Source organism: Garra rufa, chromosome 14 (genome assembly GCF_049309525.1).
Source record: "Garra rufa chromosome 14, GarRuf1.0, whole genome shotgun sequence".
Lineage (NCBI taxonomy): Eukaryota > Metazoa > Chordata > Actinopteri > Cypriniformes > Cyprinidae > Garra > Garra rufa.
The window spans coordinates 24,482,381-24,505,615 of record NC_133374.1 but is presented as its reverse complement, the minus strand read 5'-3'; the positions used below and the strand labels follow the sequence as shown (position 1 = coordinate 24,505,615).

At 36.9% G+C, this 23,235-nt stretch overlaps 1 protein-coding gene across 1 annotated transcript in view; it reads right to left on the bottom strand.

Annotated features, from left to right (window-relative positions):
• Positions 1–7,655: 7,655 nt before the first annotated feature.
• picalmb (phosphatidylinositol binding clathrin assembly protein b) overlaps positions 7,656–23,235 on the bottom strand; it is an 18,711-nt gene continuing 3,131 nt past the window's right edge. Inside the window, exons 2-11 of the mRNA XM_073817343.1 lie at positions 20,591–20,674; positions 20,262–20,351; positions 18,063–18,173; positions 17,737–17,844; positions 16,848–16,878; positions 16,647–16,746; positions 12,822–12,881; positions 12,052–12,156; positions 11,707–11,818; positions 7,656–9,031 (exon numbers count right to left, since the gene is read on the bottom strand). Of these exons, the coding sequence (XP_073673444.1) occupies positions 11,726–11,818; positions 12,052–12,156; positions 12,822–12,881; positions 16,647–16,746; positions 16,848–16,878; positions 17,737–17,844; positions 18,063–18,173; positions 20,262–20,351; positions 20,591–20,674 (782 nt within the window). The 3' untranslated portion in view covers positions 7,656–9,031; positions 11,707–11,725. The remainder of the gene's footprint in view (positions 9,032–11,706; positions 11,819–12,051; positions 12,157–12,821; positions 12,882–16,646; positions 16,747–16,847; positions 16,879–17,736; positions 17,845–18,062; positions 18,174–20,261; positions 20,352–20,590; positions 20,675–23,235) is intronic.

Sequence of the window (23,235 nt, the reverse complement as noted above, 5' to 3'; positions counted from 1 at the left end):
TTTTCGGGCGGTCGATGCGTCGCGTCAAAGTAGAACGCTCCAATAGAAAGTATACAGAGGGCGTTTTTCAACGCGAGCACCTCGCGTAACATTAACGGATTAAAGTTGTTTCCAAAAGAATGTTAGTTGACTATTATCATGTAGGCCCTTTTTTAAAAATAGTTTATATTTCACATGTTCTGCCTTTTAAGTGCGTTTTAAATTTGTTTTGTTTGTATGTTTTTTTACATTCATGTACGACAACTGTTACTTACGCAAGCTGAGTCTGTTCTCATAATTTACAGTACAAACCCAATGAATTATGGATACATCTGTAACCATCTCATGTAAAACTTACCTGCATAATGATATTAATGCGTTATTTAATTTGTGCGTGATTAGTAATTCAGAGTCAGCCAGTGTCTGTGCCAACAACATTTCACAAGTCTTCCGGTTTTTCTGTACTGCTGTTATACAACGGTCCTAATTTGATTAGCGAATGCTGATATACAACACAACCGTGACTTGATTTTATCACTTGTCTGTTTTTTGTTCCAGACAGTCAATGGTGGGGGCTATCCACCTTATTTTTAACGCGGATGTGCGAACCTTCCGGGTTCATTAGTGGGTGTAGAAAAATAAGGAGAAGAATAACAAAGGACAGTAAACTGCAAAACTGTTTGCAATACAAACTAGTGGGTTCATAATTAAGATAACACATTAAAATAATATGGTAAAACACAGCAGTTTGCAATATCAAGGAACAAAAGGCGTTTGTGGTTGGCCAAACTGTACCAGGTTTTCCAGGGCAAGAATCTTGACAACATTCATGTTTGTTCTTATAATTTCCAGTCAGAGTAGGTGAAATATTACGCTAATATTTTAATTAATACTGCTCATACGTATCTTTACCACTTATTAACTTTAGTTTGTCAAAGGATTGCACCCATTCCTGCTTACTAAGTCCTTCTCTGTAAGGTTTAGCAGCTTCCACATGTTTTTTCTGTGGTTTAGTCAGCATAAATTAGTAGAACAACATATTCAGTAGTAGGCTACATTACCGTGCAATCCATGCTGTTGTTTACATCCGAGTATCTCCAATATGGCTGTGCATTCGGGTAACTGACCAAATCGTGACCTAAGTGCAAACCCTTTATTCAGCGTTTCTGCAGGCTACATCAATATACCAGTAGGTGGCGACAAATTACTATCGTTATAAGTGAATAATTGAATCATTTACCAAATCACTTTGTTCAAAATAGATTCAGAAACACACATCTATGGGTATACATTACTTTATTTCCTGGTACGTTCCAGGAAAATCAATATAAGAATGTAGTCTATCAGATTTCCTAAACAAGTTTATATTAGAACAAGTTAACCTGGTTTATATTTAACAAGGAGGAGTAAGGTTTTGAAATGGGTAGATTTCACAGTGTAAAGAGGCAAGTGAGTACAAACTCTTAAATCTATCAAACATTTTTATACCTCAATTAAGCTTCAAAGTTTTGGATCTATGACTTTGGAGTGAAGTGTCATATTTGATAATTTACAGGTTCCTACTGGTAGATAAGTTATGTTTGAGTGTATTTGTACAGTTGAAGTCAAAAGTTTACATGCACCTTGCAGAATCTGCAAAATGTTAATTATTTGACCAAAATAAGATCATACAAAATGCATGTTATTTTTTATGTAGTACTGACCCGAATAAGATATTTCACATAAAAGATGTTTACATATAGTCCACAAGAGAAAATAATAGTTGAATTTATAAAAAAGATACACTTGATTCTTAAAGGAACACTCCACTTTTTTTGGAAATAGGCTCATTCTCCAACTCCCCCCGAGTTAATAAGTTGATTTTTACTGTTTTGAAATTCATTCAGCCGTTCCCCTGTTCTGGCGATATCACTTTTAGCATAGCTTAGCATAAATCATTGAATCCTATTAGACCAGGAGCATCGCGTTCAAAAATGACCAACGAGTTTCGATATTTGTCCTATTTAAAACTTGACTCTTCTGTAGTTATATCGCGTACTAAGACCAGCGGAAATGTAAAGATACGGTTTTCTAGGCCGATAAGATTAGGAACTATACTCCCATTCCGGCGTAATAGTCAAGGAAGTTTGCTGCCGTAACATGGCCGAAGCAGGCGCAATAATACCACACAGCACATGTGCAAATGTTTACTTCCGTCAACATATCCAACGTGCATGCACAGCACAGACAGCGTTCCTCGCCATGGAGACATTTGTGAGAGACGATTTAGAAGATATTTACTTTGGTGCAGATCCTGAACCGTATCAATTTGAACCAGAATTCACTGAAGCTAAGGTTTTGGTACGCGAAAGACAAGAAAGTGTGTCTGAACTGCCTTGGACAGAAGGGATGAGGAGAGCAGATTCGCGCTGGTGGGGCTTGCCAACCCATGCCAACTAAAAGTGAGTGCCTGTGTTGTCGCGAGTGGGACCAGGTATTGCCATCGATGGCAAGGGTGGATCTACCTGATGAGGAAGTGGCATGTCGCAACATCCGAGGACTTGGATGCAATGCTGCATCCTGCAGTAGTAGATTTTTTTCCGGTTTGACAAAAAAAACGTCACACGCCGAGTGGACCTAATGGCCAGCTGTCGCAAGAGTAAGTTATTCCTGCAACCACTACATTATATAATATAAAGATTTTAAATGCATACTGTCAGTTTGCATTTTCAGGCTTACATTCATGATGTACACTTTTACTCAAAACTGACTTTAAAACACCACCGACTGTTCGCAATAACTTTCTTTTGCAATCACACATGGAATTTGGTCATAGCAAATACTAAGCCAACTGTTCGCCCAAACCTAGTCGTCAGGGGTTGCATTTCACAGGTAACGTTAGCAATTAATCATGTTTCACTTACAGCCGTGGGCGATGCTCCTGGTTGTCCTGTCTGTAACGTTAGTTTGAAGATTGTTGGGATCGCAGTGTCCTTTAGACGCCGTGCTGTAGTACCGGTAAAACTATCCAAATAGTCATCTGTTTCAAAATCCTCGGAGCAAACACGCCATTTCTTGATAGTTTCTAACGGTGTTTTGAGATCCATGTTCAGAGCAGCCAGTCATTGATTCATTAGTTGGAATTGCTTTTTTTTCGTGGGAATTCTATGAAAGATGGTAGTAGAGTACGTCTTCGACTTACTATCACAGACCCTTACAATGCACATAACCATGGGCGACATTAGGGGGGGGCAAGGGGGGGCAGTTGCCCCCCCTGTGGTTAGTCATGGAATCCTCGACAGCCCCGCTGCAACTGCTTTAGCCAAGTTTAGGCTCGGTTGTATTTGGGAACTAGACGGTGCTATATAACCCTCAAACGAAAGCAAAGCAATTGAAGATCTGGCAAACTATCCAACGTGTTTTTGCAGCGTTGAGCGATGTTGCCAATCACAGACATATCTGTTGTTTCCGAACAATTAGAAACACTTGTCAGAATTCACTCACTGCTAAAAGCGCCTGATCAGTTTTTATTAAGTGCCGTTTTGTGCGCTCGTGAATCATCTTATGAGTGTAGACGCGATGTAAATAAAATATTAATTGTGTAGTTTAGAGAGCTTTATTAATTATAACGGAATTTTGTGAGATCTCTATGAACTTTTAGTGATAATAAGGGGAGCGTGCTTTGCACTTTCCAGGCTATAATCCATTTAGAATTTGTATGAAACTTTCGTTTTTCGGCACATGCAAGCTGATATGTTTTGGGAGTGACATTTGCATATTTACGCTGGGTTTATTCTCGAAATAACGGTGAAGCAATAGACGGGATAAAAACATATTTTCCCCTTCTCCCAAAACAACTTACTGTTTCAGCTATAAAATAGTTCAGTTTTGTATGTAATGGCAAAATGTTTATATTTAGTTTCGTTTTTTATTTAGCTAATTTAGAAAAACGCTTGGAGCATTTTTTATTCGTTATATATATATATTTACCGAACAGCGCCCAGTGGAAGACTGATCATAGTCTGTTTGATCAGTTTGCCTTCTCAAATCATCATGACTTGCCTAAAATAAAATCTATAGATATAAAACAGTTCAAGTATAAAACAATGGTAGTTTAAACGTTACAGATAAATGTGCGCTATATGCGCATAGTTTGTACAGAAAGTGGAAGCTAAAGCTTGCAGGACATCTAGGCACCAGCACGATCACTTGCATTTTTTTCATTGGAAGCAATTTAAAATTATCCGTCATTTTTGCTCACAAAGTACGAGTAATACATCGAAAAAAACGTTACAGCATTTTTATAAAATAAAGAAAACAAAAATTATGTGCTTTCTGCCGTCTGGTTCTTGAACAGGAGTGCTTAACAAAATGAAGCGAAATGCATGCCTCACAGACATAATAAATACATTTATAGAAAGCTTTAAATTATTACTTAACGAAATAAAACAAATCAAAAGCACAAACTCTTTCATGCAATCCGTAAAGATGAATTTCTCTCTAAAGGCGCGTCCAAAAAGGAGATTGCGAGTCAGGATCTTTGCGACACTAACTCAGAATACACAAATTAATTAATAAATAATTCATTGTCCTTACTCTTTCCTCGACACATTCATTGTTATTTATTTTTGCCGGTGCTTGGGGCGAGTTTTAGCCTATTGTGTGCGCTTGAACGCGGATTCAGCTGTGCTAAAGCACACTAAAGGTGTCTGAGTCGGTCTCAAAAGTGAAAGCGAAAGTGAAGTTTGTTGTTGTTTCCACCAGCGCGGCATTTTTTTTCTTCACCATAATTGATGGATGTCTAAATTATGAAAATAAGGAGAAGCCTAAAACAGGCCCGATGCCAGCCCGGGTCTGAACTATGACGTGAAAATTGGCCCGAAGCCATAGCCCTGGGGTGTAAAAAAAAAAAAAGTCAGGGCCCATCGGCCCGGGCTGAAGTGCAGCGCTTTAATTGACTGCTTTGATGTGCTGCAATACCGTAGGGCACTGTTTTAATGCTTACATCTGATTTTTTTCTTGCCCCCCCTGACTCAAGAGTCAAATGTCGCCCATGCACATAACCATAGCTAATCACACACAGGTAAATCCAGCCACTAACAATTTACCAGCTGCAACTCTGACAGCTGCAACAACCGGAATTACACAAACTTAGCACCGGTCACATTGGAAGTTACCTAGCTGGGATCTAATTTCAGGCGCTGTGTGATATTAATGCGCCTGCTTCGGCCATGTTACGGCAGCAAACTTCCTTGACTATTACGCCGGAATGGGAGTGTAGTTCCTAATATTATCAGCCTAGAAAACCGCTGCTTTACATTTCCGCTGGTCTTAGTACACGATATAACTACAGAAGAGTCAAGTTTTAAATAGAACAAATATGGAAACTCGTTGGTCATTTTTGAACGCGATGCTACTGGTCTAATAGGATTCAATGATTTATGCTAAGCTATGCTAAAAGTGATATCGCCAGAATAGGGGAACGGCTGAATGGATTTCAAAACGGTAAAAATCAACTTATTAACTCGGGGGGAGTTGGAGAATGAGCCTATTTCCAAAAAAAGTGGAGTGTTCCTTTAAGTGTGTTGTTACCTGATCCACAGCTGTTTTTCTTTTCTTCTTCTTTTTTAGTGATAGTTGTTCATGAATCCCTTGTTTGTCCTTTCTTTTTTTTTTTTTTTTTTTTTTTTAGCATTTTTGTGTATTTGGACCCTTTCCAACAATGACTGTATGACTTTGAGATCCATCTTTTCACACTGAGGACAACTAGGGGACTTAAGATGATGCATTAGGAGCCGGGGAGTGAAAACTTTTGAACAGAATGAAGATATGTACATTTTTTTATTTTGCCTGAATATATCTGTGTTTTTTTTTTTTCATTTATTAGTACTGCAATCTAAATTGTACTAAATTGAGCAGTGGTTCTCAAAGTGGGGGGCGCACGAGTATTGCAGGGGGGGCGCAGGCCATCAGCAGAAAAATAAATATAAAAATGTAAACAGCCAAAGGACGTCAATTTAGAACGGGAGATGGATCGGTGTGTGAAAGAGAAGAGAAAACCATAGATTAATTCGCACAGACCCATTCAGGTACTGGTCATTCAAAAGCTCAATGCAGAAAATATGACGAGGTATAATTGCTCTCGGCTTCAAAGTTAAAATGATTTGCAACTGTCGCTTTGTCGCGTCCAGCAGAGATGTCACTGACACTGCGCTCCGCTAAACTGCAGCATTCTGGCGCCTCAGTATACTGTACAACGCAGCATACATTCACAAATGATAACTCAGCGGCAGAGTTCAGCTCACGCAGGGGCGTAATTTCCACTTGGGGCTTTTCAAAATCCTGTTTGTGTCCTCCCACTTTCAAATGGTTTTGTAAAAGTAATGTTTTGTATTGTAGAATGCACGCTCAGCGCTGCTGATTCGCGCGATCGTTAAAATGAACCCAAAAGTAAGACGCGCACACGCATTCAAAAGCAATTTTAATACCCCACGTTTAGAGATCGACTCCCCAATGCGTGCAAATTAGGCTACATAAAATATCTAGGCTGTTATTAGTATGTGGGCTAAGTTGTGTAGTTTTCTATAGCGTATCATGATGGGAAAATTCGGTCTCTATTTGCACTTTGAATACTGAAAGTGTAGCCTACTTTGATCATGCATGCATTTGTTGTCTACTACACGACTAAGAAAATGCAGTGGCTGCCTCTAATTTAAATGGCTGTACTTCTAATGGAGAAAACAAACATCTTGTTCATGTACTCATATTTTCATTCATTCCTATCCCTTGTTTAAGGCGTAAAATAAACATATAATCAAAGGCTTTCAGAATCAGCCCATTGCTTGTAAAACATCTGCAATCAGAATCAGCCATGAATAATCAATATCGGCACATTACTAAAAATAAATTGGGTGCTCCTATATTTTTTTGGTGCTCCTAACTTTTTGAAGTTGGGAACACCAGTGCTACCAAGTAAAAAAGTTAATTTCAAGCCCTGCTATGCCTTAGGACAGCATGAAAAAAGTAAATAAATAACAGATAGAATTATAATAACAGTTAATCTCCCTGTGCTATTTTTTAATGTTTCAAGTGTTGCATGTGTTTTTCTCCTGTAGCTTTTTTTTTTTTTTTTTTACTAAGAAAGCATTCATTTTTCATTATGTTTAGTAAAATCATTTATTAGTCTTAGGTGGGATAGGTATTTTCGGGAGGGGGGGCGCCAGGTTTTTTTAAAGGTTTAAAGGGGGGCGCGACCAAAAAAGTTTGAGAACCACTGACCTAAAGGATTTTTCTGAAGAACAGCTGGCAGTTTAACTGTTCAGGACAAACAAAGGACTATCACTAAACAAAAAAACGCAGCTGTGGATCATTCAGGAAACAACACAGTATTAAGAATCAAGTGTATGTAAACTTTTGAACGGGGTCATTTTTATAAATTCAACTATTATTTTCTCTTGTGGACTATATGTAAACGTATTTCATGTGAAATATCTATTTCAGGTCAGTACTACATCAAAAAATAACATGCATTTTGTATGATCCCTCTTATTTTGGTCAAATTATTAACATTTTGCAGGTTCTGCAAAGTGTATGTAAACTTTTGACTTCAACTGTAAGTCATAAAGACTAGTACATGATTAACCACCATGTCGAGCTGAAAAACCGAATGCATGACCGTCAAACAAACATACACAAGATTTGTGGAAGCTGCACTTTATTTGAAAAAGAAAGAGTTCACTAATTGTTCTTACATCTTTTAAATACATAAACAAAAAAATGATCCGTGAGGACAACACAGAAATTATTCGGTAAAACGTAGGTCAATTCGGATTTGATTGAATTGCTTTCATATTTCAAACCATCCTTAGCCAACCCCTGGACAAACTGCCTACATGATTATATGTATATATACATAAAAGCACCGATCAACAGTGCTCGAACCGTCTCCCAGTCAGCGTTTCTCATATTTTACACTACAAATTTACAGCGATATCGATAACCCTGTCCGTGACCAATAGCTAGAGGAGCGTCCAGCTCCCGTTCAGCACTCCTGGACTTTTAGAGAGCAGGGCGCTTAACTTGACGAGAAGTCTGAAACATGAGGGCAACTCTTAACATTCAGTTCAGGGGCAGCCATATCTAACGGTCCGTGTGAAAATGATGGCATGCCATGCATAATGCAGAACACCTCCCTTCCCAAGTGCAACACTTCACAGTCACGGAGGAAGTGCTTTTCTACTCCAACAAATATCTCATTGCAAAACCCCTAAGCACAGTATCGACTAAACAGTATAACAAACCATTCACTAATGATTACCCTCCCAATAGCCTTGGGCTGCAAACATTTCATCTACGGGAAGTTGTTCTAGACATAAAACTTAGAGAATAGTTAGTGCTCTATCATTTAGCTTACAGGTGTATTTTTCACATAATATCTATTTTAAAAGTCTAAACCTTCATTATACAATCCAACACCCATGAATAATGTTGAATTATTATTTATATTTTTCCCCCGATGTACTTCGTAAACTCTCCCGTTTTATTTTTTAGGCATCATAAATAAATACAAACGACACGCAAGAAAGGTCTACCGGTGAATACAATTAAAGTCGAAACTAAAAGAGAAAATGTAAAACAAAGTTACTGTTACTATTTCAGAACACGTACTATATCAGATGCTGAGTTATACTCCGATTTAGGTCGACGTTTGCCACAAGACCTCTGCTCCCAGTCGAAGGGAAACAACAACAAAACAAAAAAAAACTAGCAGGAAAATCAAACTATAGCTTCTCAGAACACAAATATCCAAGTCTCTCAATGCCCTTACCTACCTTAACAGATTATAAAATGTATGAGGAATCCCTTTATGGGTTGAACAGCAGCATCACTTGACATCTTAAACAAATTACGAAATGATTGCAGTATGCTCCCAGTCTTTCAACACACTTGGTTTACATCTTTGACGTCGAGTATGTCGTGGGATTGGTCCTCTGAAGAGCATCCCGGCACAGAGGACAGAGCTTAATGGTTTGACATCAGGGAGCAACTTCATTTTGTGTTACATAAACTGCATCTGGAAAAAGAAACATTTAAAGATGCTTTAAACAAAAGTGTTAAGTCTACAAGACACTTCTTTGCATCTTGTCCATAACGTGACACGTGAATGAAACCGGTGTAGACCGGGACTTGGAACTGATTGGATTGTGAATAGTCTCTGTGTGATGGGTTGGAGGAAAGGGGTTGAAAAATAAGAGGGTTTGATGTCAACCGAAAAGGAAAGATGTTTTAGTGGTGTTACAGAGGTTGCAGTTTCTACTTCATGACTTTTCCAGTTTGTGGTTACTGGAGAAGTATTTTAAAAATCATTTTATACAGACTGCACTCACAGAAAATGAAAAAGTGATGAAATATCTTGAAATATCCAAGAACAACTAGAAGAAAAAACTCTGTATAGAAATCTGCAAGACTACATATTCAGACCTAAATAAATATCAATTTTAAAGGTGAATTCAGTTATTTATTGTTATTGTTATATTACACATAATTAAATCAATTACTGAAGAAAGAATTAAATGTTTATATATATATATATATATATATATATATATATATATATAAAAATCTCCATAACTTTATTAAATATACAGTCAAACCAAAATTATTCAGACACCAAGTATAATTTTTGAGAATTTTTTTACTAGTGGGTGCAAGACACTATAGTTCACTTATTTAAGTCAATATAGCAAAACAAAGTAAATTGGGACATATTATACCCACAAATTCGTCATACAGTGGACTACCAGTAAAATGTATACAAATTTGGGACCAAAAATGTTTTTTCTTTAATTGCTAATGCGACGTTTTTACGCCACAGGCTGAAGAAAATTAAGCATTGCTCATTAATTGTCAACAAAGTATTGATAATTGTGTAAATATTGTCATACTAACAGTTGTCTAAATAATTTTGGTTGATTGTAATCCATTACATACCTTTCTATCAAAGTTATCTGACATTATCAAGATGAATTGGATCTGACACAATTTAACTGAGTTCTTGTCATATTTTATTACCATTTAATAAATGGTGATAATGTTAGAAATGCAGAAGGTGTCTGAATACATTTTGGTTTGACTGTATAATCAGGCCTGAATATCATAGTTTTAAAGGAGAACTCTAATTTCTCCCACAGCTGTTATTATTATTATTAATTTAATTAATAGTATCATGAAGTGTTTAAAATATATTTTTTAGAAAGTTAAGTGTTTGAAAAAGAATAAAATAACTAAAAAATAAAAAATAATTAACATTTTAAAAACATTCAAACTCTATAACAGTTCTTTCTGGTCTTCAAATCTTATTGGCTGAGAGCAGTGCGATATTCTAGTGATACAGTAAATCCAACCGTTTCACTGTTTGTATCACACTGCTTTCTGTATTTCTCCCAGCGAGTGTCATGGCGGATGCCAAATCCACTATATTTTTATAAATAATACTGTTTTTGTGTCATGGAATGTTGTTTTAAAGTTTTTTTTGGGTGAGAATGTACTTATTTAGATTTTAAATATGCGGTTTGTTAATAAAGATAACGTCTATTTGAGGTTGTGAGCTCCAGGGTGTCAGCGGCCGTTCAGCGCTCATTCAGCGTTCAGCGTTCATTTGACACCGGCTCTGATGTCTCATAGTGGTTAAACATGAGATATAATTAATTTTGGGTAAATCTAACGTGCAGTCTTTGGTCTCATTAATCTATTATTTGTTCCAGAGCAAATAGTTTTGGCAAAATCTCATCATGTTTATGTAAATTCAGTGCTGTTTTTTTAGAGCGCTGCCTTTGTACTTTTGACTGAATTGCCTAGCAACTTTTATGATGGCTGTTGTTGTTTATTAAATAATATTATTCAATAAATAATATTTTATATAAATAATAGTAGTATTTAATAATATTTTAGTTCCACCATTATATGGCGACAAGAGACAAGAGTCAGCAGTAAAGACTTTTATATTGAAAAATAAACGCTGTTATAAACATTTACAGTTATTTTTACTTTCAACAACAGCTTGACGCAACAGAAATCACTCTTAACAGATGAAAGAATATTAACGCTACGATAAATCCTCAGTGGATATTCAAACTAATCTTTTATTGTGAAAATGAGATTGAGCTGAAGAATGAATGCTGCACATAATATAGTGAGCTTTTAATACAGTAATACAATAAGCTTTTTAATAAAGCTTTTAAAGAAACAACTCAACATTCCTTCGTTACTAATTTTAAAGTGTTCTAAAGTTCTAATGGAGGCTTGGCCTTTAGCTGTTAAACAGTCAAACTCAGATTTGAATCTGTGGCGGAAGAAAGTAGTTCTGCACAAAAGAGGGTTTTTAGACACACTCCGTCCGTTGTTGTTTCTTATGTATTTACACACTTGTGCAATCGAACTGTTGTATAAACGCAATATCACACAAGTAGACATGAGATATGGCTATATATTGGCACGCTTTGATTACCTATAATTCACAGCTGTGACAATACATAGCCATATCTCACGTCTACCTGTGTGATAATGCTCATATATATATTTATTTATTTATTTGGCATTTAAATTGTTTTCTCTAACCAACTAAAGACACCAAGTCTTGACTGCTACAATACATACAATTTACTTGTACAGTCTACATCTAGGAAAAGGCACGAGATGAAACTGAACATGAGTGCATGCAAGACCATCAGCACAAACAACATGCGGTACCTAGACAAAAGACGAAGCTCTACAAGAAATCCTTGAGAGAGAGCTGTGCAAAGGGGTCTTGTCCTGGGGCTCTGAGAGGACTCTGACTGGAAGGGCTAGAGGCAGCGGAGGGCTAATGCAGAGAGAACAACACAGAGAGAGAGAAAGGAAAGAGCTTGGAGTGACAGGGAGAAGCACATGTGGAGGAGGAGAGGAATGATCTGCAGTTTGGGAGGGAGTTCTCTGTCTTCATGGCCCATCAAAACACAATGGGCCATGATTATGAAGAGTGTTAATAGAAAGCTACATTCATCACAAGAACAACATAACGTACATGAAGGGTTAGAGACACTGTAAGGACTATACCTGTGCGCTGGACACTGATCCGAATGGATTGGATGGCCTCATAACTGGCTGTGTGTACATCATTGTGGGCTGGGTCATCATGGTCATAGAGGGCAACTGTGGAGGCTACAAAAATCACAACCATGAGGAATCATTCAGCTTACAGTTTCAGCAACCCCAATTGACCCTTCGCAAACAGCTTTATTTACAGGCAATCTGACCAATCGTAACGCTAATTCCGCCATTATGTTCGACAAACAAACCAGACAGGAGAGTAGATTAACTTTGGTGGACTTAAACTTGAAATGAGATATACTTTCCGCAGTTGAAATAAAATACGCTCTGATATCCATTTTGTCAATTGTCAAGTTTAAGTCCACTGAAGTTAATCTACTCTCCTGTCTGATTTGTTTGACAGAAAAAATGGCAGATTCTGCATTATGATTGGACAGATTGCCTGTCAATCAAGCTATTTGCGAAGGGTCAATTTTAGCAGGTGGTTTCACAGCAGAATTATTACTGTTAAATTAAACCAAACCCATAAAAAATAAACATCGGCTGAAGTAAAATTGAAAACAGAAAAAACGTTAACATTTTATTTCAGCTAGCTGTCAAAGCAACAATTTAAAAAAAAACTGTAAAAAAGACAAACGCAACACAAAAAAATTACTAATACTGTAACTAATTAAACAAAAACAAAACAAAACAAAAACAAATTCAAAACTGTAAAAAAATATATATATATACTATAATAGTATCTCTAAATAAGGCCGTTTTATGGAAGTACTAACCATGCCATATCCCATCATTCCTGTAGGTGTTGTAGCAGGGAAAGCCATGATAGATGGTGGCTGTAAAAAAAAAAAGAAAGACTAATGGGAACATTGCTTTCATTATATTTGCTCGGTTCCAAAACCTTAAGACACCTTATTTTAGCCAAATCCCAGAATGCACTTCAGTGAGTTCAGTTAATAAATGGTGGGCAAAGCAAGAAAAATGTCAGTTATGATTTAAACATTTCTTTCCAATACTCTGAAAGACGTACTTTTCTGAACGTGTGTGGAAGACTGACACGGAAGAGAGGAAATTGAGTAAAGTCATTATTTTTGTTTTCTTTGCACACAAAAAGTATTCTTGTAGCTTCATAAAATTAGGATTGAATCGCTGATGTCACATGAACTATTTTAACAATGTTCTTACAACCTTTCTGGGCCTTGAACAGTTGCATTGCTGTCTATGCAGGGTCAGAAAGCTCTCAGATTTTATCAAAAATATATTAATTTGTGTTCAAAAGATGAACAAAGGTCTTACGGCAGGGGTCGGCAATTATGTTTGGCCTCGGGCCAGATTTTTTCCAAGCCATTACATGGCGGGCCACAACCAAAACAATAGCTAATTTATTGAACTAATAGGGGAGGATGAAAATGGTAGGCGCTCGTGAAATGACAGACGTACTGAGACATTCAAGCTGAATGATGTAGTAGGTTAAATTTGCTGACTGGGCATTGTACGCGCTATTAATTATCTGCATGTTTGTTAACCCTCTGAGCGGTACGGTCCCACATGGGATTCTAATTTTTGTGCCCCTGGGAGTACGGTCCCACATATGGGATTTAGAACGTTCGGTGACGTCACGCAACTGACAAATTCAAACTGCGCTTTGGCGCGCTGGCTAGCGCTGAGCCAGGGACGGACGAGCTCTGCGCTTCTCATATAATCACAACTGCAGTGTTTTTAACCAAATAACGCTTATTTTAGGTTTCAGACATTTAAATGCACATAAGTACTAGTAAAACGAGACATCAGGAGTTTGTAAAATACACATATGTATATGGAAGCAGCAAACAGCAATGTATTCAAATATAATTTGCAGATGTGTTGTATTCATATCACATACACATAGTCTAAGTAACTAAAAGGTTCACTCTATTCCTCTTCCAGTTTACCAGCCACTTACTTTCATGTATTTCGGGAGAAACGGATGAATTTACGTGCTTTAAATCCGGCTGACAGGACTCTCTGAACTGCAGCGCGAACAAACATGGCCGCGCCCATCTGAGGTTACGTCTGCTCTGTCGTTTCAGGGGCCGAGCCCGGCAGCCCATGGTCGAGTGGATTCAGACTATTTGCTCTGATTTGCTCCGATTTGCTTCCGACAGTGCAATGCATTATTATTGGTTCATATTTGTTGTGCCATCACAGTCATATAAAGGCCTTAATAACACGCACTCGTGCTACTCACATTTCTGTTATGCCGATATGTTTGATGTCTGGCCTGTTTGAAAGAAGTGTTTTAATTTTCACAAATGTTCGATGTCTGGCCTGTTTGAAAGAAGTGTTTTAATTTTCACAATAATATGACGCCTATGTCCGTTGTTTGAGTGACAACTTGTGTTTTGGAATTTCAGCACCAGAAGCTCTCCGCTTTTTTTTCTCCGTTTTTGCATATTGAGATAGATGACGAAAAGAAAAATAAATGATACTTTATTAAAAATCGGACTGACCAACCTTTTATGTACCGTGGACCGGTTTGATTCCCTTTTTTTTTCAGAAATCCGCGTTCAAGCGCACACAATAGGCTGAAACTTGCCACAAAACACTCGCAAAAATAAATAACAATGAATGTGTCTGGGGGAAAGAGTTAGGACATGTTTGAATTATTTATTAATAAACTGTATTCTGAGTCAGTGTCGCAAAGATCTCTTTTTGGACGCGCCTTTAAAGAGAAATTAATCTTTATGGATTGCATAATGAAAGAGTTTTTGTTTTCGATTTGTTTTATTTCGTTAAGTAATAATTTAAAGCTTTCTATAGACATATTTATCATGTCTGTGAGGCATGAATTTCTCTTTATTTTTGTTAAGCGCTCCTGTTCAAGAACGAGACGGAAGAAAGCGCATCATTTTTGTTTTCTGTATTTCATAAAAACGCTGTAACGCTTTTTTGATGTATTACTCTTACCTTTGTGAGCAAAAATGACGGATAACTTTAAAAACTGCAAGTGATTGCGCTGTCGCCTCATGTCCAGCAAAGCGGCTTACAAAAACCATGCGCCTGATATTTAACGTTTAAACTAACATTGTTTTATACTTGAACTGTTTTATATCTATAGATTTTATTTTAGGCAAGTCGAGATGATTTGAGAAGGCAAACTGATCAAACAGACGATCAGTCTTCCGCTGGGCGCTGTTCGTAAAAAAAAAAAAAAAAAAAAAAAACTTATATTCAACGAACAAAATATGCTCCAACAGTATAATTACTAAATAAAAAAAACTAAACTAAATATAATCAGTTTGCCATTAAATACAAACCTGAACTATTTTAATAGCTGAAACGGTAAGTTGTTTTGGGAGAAGAAAAATAGAAAAATACATTTTTGTCCCATCCATTGCTTCACTGCTATTTCTATAATGAACCCAGCATAAATATGTAGATGTCATTCCCAAAACATAGCAGCATTCATGTGTCCGAAAAACAAAAGTTTCATACAAATTCTGAATGGATTATAGCCTGGAAAGTGCAAGCATGCTCCCCTTATTATCACTAAAAGCGTCACTAATCTTAGAGATCTCACAAAGTTCTGTTATAATTAATAAAGCTCTCTAAACTACACAATGAATCTTGGATTTACATGGCGTCTACACTTAGTCATGAGATAATTCACGAGCCCGCAAAATGGCACTTAATAAAAAATATACTTTTAGGTCGTTTGCTTTTTGCAGTTTCGAATGCGCTGTAATTTAAAATAGCGCCGTCTCTCTCGCTTCGGCGAACGGCCCATAACTCCACCGGCCCAACGGGAATGTCCCGGTACTCCCGATGGCCAGTACATCCCTGCATACCACACAAAGGACTTGGTGCATGCGAGTCACCGGTCTTTGCAAACCCATATTTTAAATATGACTCGTCATATTTCCGATTGAATGGCCCCTTCTTTTTCTTTGAGGTATCTGGCTCACTACCATCGTCAGTGGGTCTTTATTCAGCTCTACCCCTTCCAAAGAAATTCTCTAAAGATGTTTGCTTTTTGTTGCTCATTCTAGCAGTTTAGCTAGCTTCGTGTGACACTACAGTTCGCCAAGAACTGATCAAGTGAAGTGAGCTGAGCTGAGGCTGAGCAGCGCTGAAGCCAATATGCAAAGCATAAAGACGGGACAGACAGACGTAAGGAAAAAGACCTTGCAAAATGCAAACATGCGTGCAATCAAACAACTGCATATATGCCTGTGTCATGTAAAAACGTTTTTAAAACGACATTAAAACGACATTATTGCGAATTAAATTGAGTTTATTTAGTTTGCATGCATTTTTTTAAAACTCATGTTGTAAGCTACGGCCGGTTAGGAATGTCCCGCGGCCCGTGGTTGGGGACAGCTGCTCTATAGTTCAAACAATCTCACGGGCCAGATATTTTTGCTTGCGGGCCACATGTGGCCCGCGGGCCGCCAATTGCCGACCAGTGTCTTACGGGTTTGAAACAACATGAGTGTGAGTAATTAATGACAAATTTTAATTTTTGGGTAAACTATTCCTTTAAGAAGTAAGGATGCTTCCCTAGAAGGTTGCTGCTAGGTTTTGGAACAAAGCAATTTTATCAATATAAAGTACAGCTCTACCATAGAGACAGGGTTCCATGTAGTAGATGGAGCAGTTTTGGGTTGCCAGTTCATTCCACCAGTTAATTTTTTCTCTCCTGGTTGGTTCCAGTGGATATCGCTGAAAACAGTTGACAAATATTAAAACCAAAACAGAATAAGAAACATTTACATACTGAGCATCAAGGATATACTGAGCATCATAAAGGAAAACATTCTTACTTTTTAGTGGTACCGTTTCCAATACCCAGATCTGTTAGTGAGAAAATACATATTTTATAAGAGGTACATTTAACACAGTTATCTCATGATAAAAAAGGTACCTGTAGGAACTTCATCACAAGACGTGAAATACGTACTAATAAGTACATATCACTGCAGTTTCCAACAGAAATGAACACTAGAGGCGGTAAAACAGCAAGCACTTGTAATCGTTTTCGTACACAGTAATGATTACAACTCCATATGTTTTGCTTTCCAAAAGTAACAAGCTTGCTCGGTAGCTCAGCCGGCATGGAATTGGACTTAGGATGCGGAATCCTTGGGTACAAATCCAGTCAAAAACAGGACTCACAATGAAAAAGCTGAAAGATGAGAGATCAAAAAACAAGCTAAAACGGCATGCTTGCGTTTGTTTTTACGTCACATTTGCTTTTGTTCATACTATCGGGTAGGTTTACGTGTAGTGCAGACTTATAGCGCCACTCAAGGGACATTTAAAGTTGACACATATAAAACCAATGTCACATAAAACATACCATATGTACTTTCATCTGTTCCGGGGAAAAAAACGAACACTCTTTTAGCGCCACTCAGTGGACATTTCACATCGAATATGTCACGAAACGTACAGCAGTATGTATTTCGCGTCTTGCGAAAAAGATCCTACAGGTACGTTTTCATCATATAATCAGGTTCAAATTAGGGGCTGTTCACAGAGAACATGCGGCTTTTCCATTGTTTCTCTATGTAAACATGCACTAGATAGACATCATTGACCATTACACTTGCATTTTTTGTTGCATCTACCTACATTCTGGCCCCTAACAATGTATAATATCTTTATTTTAGTATCACGTTTAACATCAACTTCTGAATAATTGATACTTACTTCCAACAAGGTTGGCCAAGGAAGAATCCAGATCGTCTGACACCAGTTTTTCCGGAAGCTGACTGGAGGACTGATTTGAACCCGCCACAGTGGGTTTCAAAATCCCTGCTGTGATATTTACATATTAGACAGGTGAGTGCATTTATATAGCATATTTGATACACAATGGTAATTCAGAGTGGATTTCACAGACATAATAAAGCAAATAAGAAACATAAAAGACATCAAAGTCAAGTTATAAAATCACTTAATGCTGTCAGTTTACAAACGTATTACATGTTGATCTACTTTCAAGTTTTCATTTGATTTTGACTAAAATGTCTTACCATCTGTATCCAGGCTATTGGACGAGGCAGCTTTAGTACCGAAAACAGACTCAAAGTCAACACGCAGCTCCCCTGAGCTCTGTGGAGGAGGGATTTGTGGAGCTCCGTATCCTTCAAAAGGTACAAAAAGCCATTTAAACATTTTAACAACAGCCACAATATAGACTATGAGACCGTCTGAAGTATACACAACTTAAAAATGCCCAGTATCAAAAATACTAAGTTCAAGCGCTGCCAATAAGTGGACTAGTGTCCATGGTCACACGTCAAAGTTAGTAGAGGGTAAACTACAGTCATGCACAAGACATCCTGAAAAACTGCAAGAACCACTACACATTCACACGAACCATGTTAAAGGGATAGTTCACCAAAGATGAATAACTCAGCCTCATATAATTTTTAAGGAATATAAAGAAAATGAATGAGTATTCAGGCTGTCAGTCTTCAAAAAGCAAAATAAAAACATAATAAGGTTAAGTAAATGATGACAGAATTGTATTTTTGGGAGAAACTATCCCTTTAAGAATCTTGTTTTGATTAGGGATGTAACGATATCAAAATCTCATGATACGATAATACTGAAATATGAAGTCCACGATATGATATTTTTTGCAAGATTTAAAATAAAAAAAGACAAATTAAGAATTGGAAAAATTAAAATTTTGGACATCTAATGCACTGTGAGAGTTCAAAACCAAAAGTCCAACCCATGTTCTTAACTAATAAAAACTTGATGATAGTGATAAAAGCTTTTATTTTGACGGAAACGACAATAGAGCTTTTATTATGACGGAAAATTCCAGCTTCAGTGAAAATATTAAACAGACTTACAAAAACACGTCTTACTACAATTCTTGTGAAATGCTGTAAAATAAAGCATAATTTGCTGCTGTTGCATTCTCAAACTGGTGCTAAACTCATAGCACATGCAATAAACAAGTTAATTTCATTCACTGTGAACTGAGCCGTTCTGAGGCACAAAAAACACCGGATCACAAGCTGATCGCCTGAAAGAAGTGCACGCTTTGCTTTGAAATGCTCAGCAAAAACTGACTTGATGAAGGGATTAAGCATATTGTGCTTTGGGTTTTACTTCATTTGACAGATACTGTGCCAAAGCATAATAGCCCAAAAAACAACTTCAAAGACCTTTTATGTTAGAAGAAAAAGAAGTTTAAATATATTTAAAAAACACTTTTTGCCCAGTGTTGTTTTTGACAACCATCTTAGATTTAGTCTTAGTCTTAGTCTCTTGGACTAAAATGCTTATTAGTTTTAGTCAAATTTTAGTCACTTCTAAATGTGATAGTTTTAGTCCAATTTTAGTCGACGAAAAGTCAAAAAGGTTTTAGTCTAGTTTTAGTCAAAAAAAAGGGGAAAAAGTCTTTTAACAAATTAATGTAGGTCAGTAAGTATTTTGCTGTTTGGTAGTGTCACTTATAAGTTGTGAAAATAGCAGATCTATAGTTCAACACAATGTGAGCTTCCGGATCGACTATTTTCACCAATAATTACAATAATGAAGTAATGGTTTTAGACATAAAAGACATATATTTGAAATACACCCATAGGTCCTCTCAACGTTTGCGACCACCCTGTGTGCAAACTGCCGCCATCATGGTTAATCGTCTGTCTAAGTGACAACAATGTGACGTGTTGAGCGTAACCAAACAAGGATAGAATACTAAAACGGCTTGCCATACTAGTATGGCAAAGAGTATTCAATGCTAAAACGACTTGCCATAGTGGCAGATACTTTTTCGGTTTTAATTGGCATGCACAATAAGCAGAAATGTCATGCATTTTAAACGTCTGACGGACCACCCACTAACATTTTTGTCTATTCTCGTCTCGTCAACGAAAACTCACACACGTCTCGTCATGTTTTAGTCATCAACGAGCCATTTTTATCTCGTCATCGTCTCATTATCGTCATGAAAAAAAGTGGCGTCAACGAAATGATTTTGTCATCGCCATCGTTGACGAAAACAACACTGTTTTTGCCTAGAAGAACTATAGTTTCATATCGTCATGTGACCATGATAACATCAAGACCGCGATACTGATAATATCGTTACATCCCTAGTTTTGATTGCTGTTAATCATGTTAACACAGCATCATCACACAGCATTAGAGACAAAGCAAAACATATATCACAAAGGGGGACACAAGGCAACCTCCAGCCACAGGCTCCCTACCTCTGAATAGGCCTGCTACAGTGGAGGGCTCAGACTGGAAGGGAGAGGGGTTTGGGAGATGCTGGACCATAGACGGTTGACCGAACGAGTCTGACAGGCAGGCGGGGAGAAGGAGAAACAACACGGCAAGCGTTACAGACATAAAGACATTTGAGATTCAGAGTGGATTAGTAAAGAGCGTATTTTAAAGCAATATTAAGACAGCCATGTGCAGAAGGCAAACAGCATCCAGCAGGGATCATCACAGGTTAGTCCCTGTACACTGCTTCAGTGCTCCTATGTTTCCAGACAGAGGGGAAACATAGGTGGGATGGTTTGCATCATGGTACCTGAGATTAAGTGCTCTATCCGCACAGTGCGTTTGTAATTGGTTGATACAGATGAACTTGAATCAATAAAGGGATTGTACTGATCTATAGTGGAAAAGGAAACACAATCATTCACTTATAGCTTTAGGTAGACTGAGGTGAAAACTGGAATGAAATGCGTGATTTCTGACAAACTTTTATCGTGGAACGCTTCAGAATGTTTTAGAAAATAATATATATTATGATTAGTTGCTGTCAAATGATTAAAATATTTATTTGTCATAATGTTTGTATGCCGGTTTTCACTAATAGTTTATATTTCAGTTGTTGACCTGTGACAATTATTAAAATTGCATCACACAAAGTCTTAAAAAAGAGCATTCAATATTTTTCCTTTTTTAGTATTTCAGTAATCACATGTGTTAACACATTGCCTTTGATAGGCCTACTTTCATATATGTAGGGCCCTATGATTTCTACAATGCTAAAAACTGCAGAATGCAATCATTAAAATGGAATTTACTGTCACAGAAATTGCCAAATTTTGGATTAATAAATTAAAAATAGGTCTCTAGAACTGCTCTGAGAGTCACTTTGTGAACATTTGAGAAAAACTATCATCATATCAAATACAAACAGAATCTTAAAGCTTTTCACAGCAACCCGTTAAAATAAAACTTGAAGAAATTGTAACGAATATTTTACTTAATGTAGTGACTAAAATTATTTTAATAATAATACAATTATTATTAAATTATTTTTATACAATGTTTACCAGAAAAAAATATTTACCAGAAATGTAAATAAACAACACAGTATTTCTAAATAAATAAATAAATAAAAATAAATATCTTTTTATAAAATCAATTAATTAGACAAGTATTTGATTATCAAAATGAAAAATAAAACAGAATTTAAAAAAAAAAAAAGATTTCATAGGGCCTTAAAATTCTAATTTTTGTTCAACTTTTAATAAATTGCTGTTAAATTGTGTAAGTTTCATGATTTAAATTAATTAGGCATGCTTTTTGATTAATATGTTTAATTTAACCATTAAAATAGAGTCTAGAAACATTAAGGCTCAATCCCAATTCTACCCCTTACCCCTACACTTAGCCCTACCCCTCCGTTTGGCGCGTTCACGTGAAGGGGTAGGGGTGTCTCATTTCTCTTTTGGTTGGAGGGGTAGGGGTAAGGGGAAGGGCCAGATAGCCCTCCAAACGAAGATTTTTCAGGACCTCACTTCAAACGAAGGGCTAAGAGAAATTTCCAACATGGCTGCTCACTCGAGCAAGCAGACTCGTAAATATTAAGTAATTTTTGCCTTTAATAAGGATTTTGATGACAATGTTTCATTATATGTATATTACCTTCAATCTTGTGTTTGTGTTTATGGTGTTGTTTTGTAAATAAACGTTTGCAAAAAAAGTCATATACACTTGACTGCATGTTAGAAACATGAAAGACCAGTGGCACGGCAATTTGCAACGGTGGTGTAGTGGAGGGTGTACGCAGGTATACTGTGTATACACACTTCCACTTTTTAAATCCCCTCTGATGCGCATTATTCAGTAGTGTCCTGCATTCGCCAAAATCATGGCAGTCCACCACATCCAGTCATGTGAATAAATGTAAATATTCGCTAAAAACACCCAATAAAGGCAGTGATGATGCAGTCAGGACCGTGGAGCCGGCTTGCTTTGAAATGTATTTGATGATTGCGCCTAATGCACCTGCGCCCGATACGTCTCCCGCACCAGTAATTTAAATCAGTATATAATAATAAAAACGATACCTTACAAATGAAAAGAAGCTGATTTTTACGATCAGAAATTTCTTAAACAAGTGAACCCCTGTAAACATTTTAGTCCAAGGATCCAGAAAACGAACGCGTTCAAATAGAAAGTTGAAAACGAAATTCACAAATGAAGCATATAGACTTCTCCAGGCACCACTACACTGATCAGCAATTTGCCGCGCATGTGATAATGCGTTGTTTGTTTTGCTTACGGCCACATGTGAATGAACGGTGCGTACACCGTACATTTGTACTTTTTGAAACATGACAACATTTTGACATCTTGGAATGAGTGATAAACATCTGCGCATGTCCTCTGACGTAACATTAGGAACTAGCGACAACCTATGATGACGTATCACAGTGTTGTAGTGGTGTCCCATTTCTTAGGGGAAATATTTTAGCCCTTCCCCTTTACACTTTGTTTCAAGGGACAAGGGGAAGGGGCGAGGGGTAGGCGAAGGGGTAGAAAATAGAATTGGGATTGGGCCTAAAACTGACAAAACAAACTCAAGTTGGAAAAAATTAAAACGGAATTTAAGAAAAAATAAAACAGATTTCAAAGGGCCTTCAAAAGTCTGAGATCAGTCTTTTTTTTCTGAAAGAAATTATTACTTCAGCAAGTATTTAAATTAATCAAATGTGACAAAAACTATATTTTTAATGTTAAAAAATATATGTTTCTTAAGCATCAAATCAGCATATTAGAATGATTTCTGAAGGATTATGTGACAGTGAAGACTAGAGTAATGAAATAATAAAATTTCACAATATTACTGTAATTTAGATCAAATAAATCCAACCTTGGTAAGCACAAGACTTTTAAAACATTAAAGTATTCTTACAAACCTCAAACTTTTGAATGAAT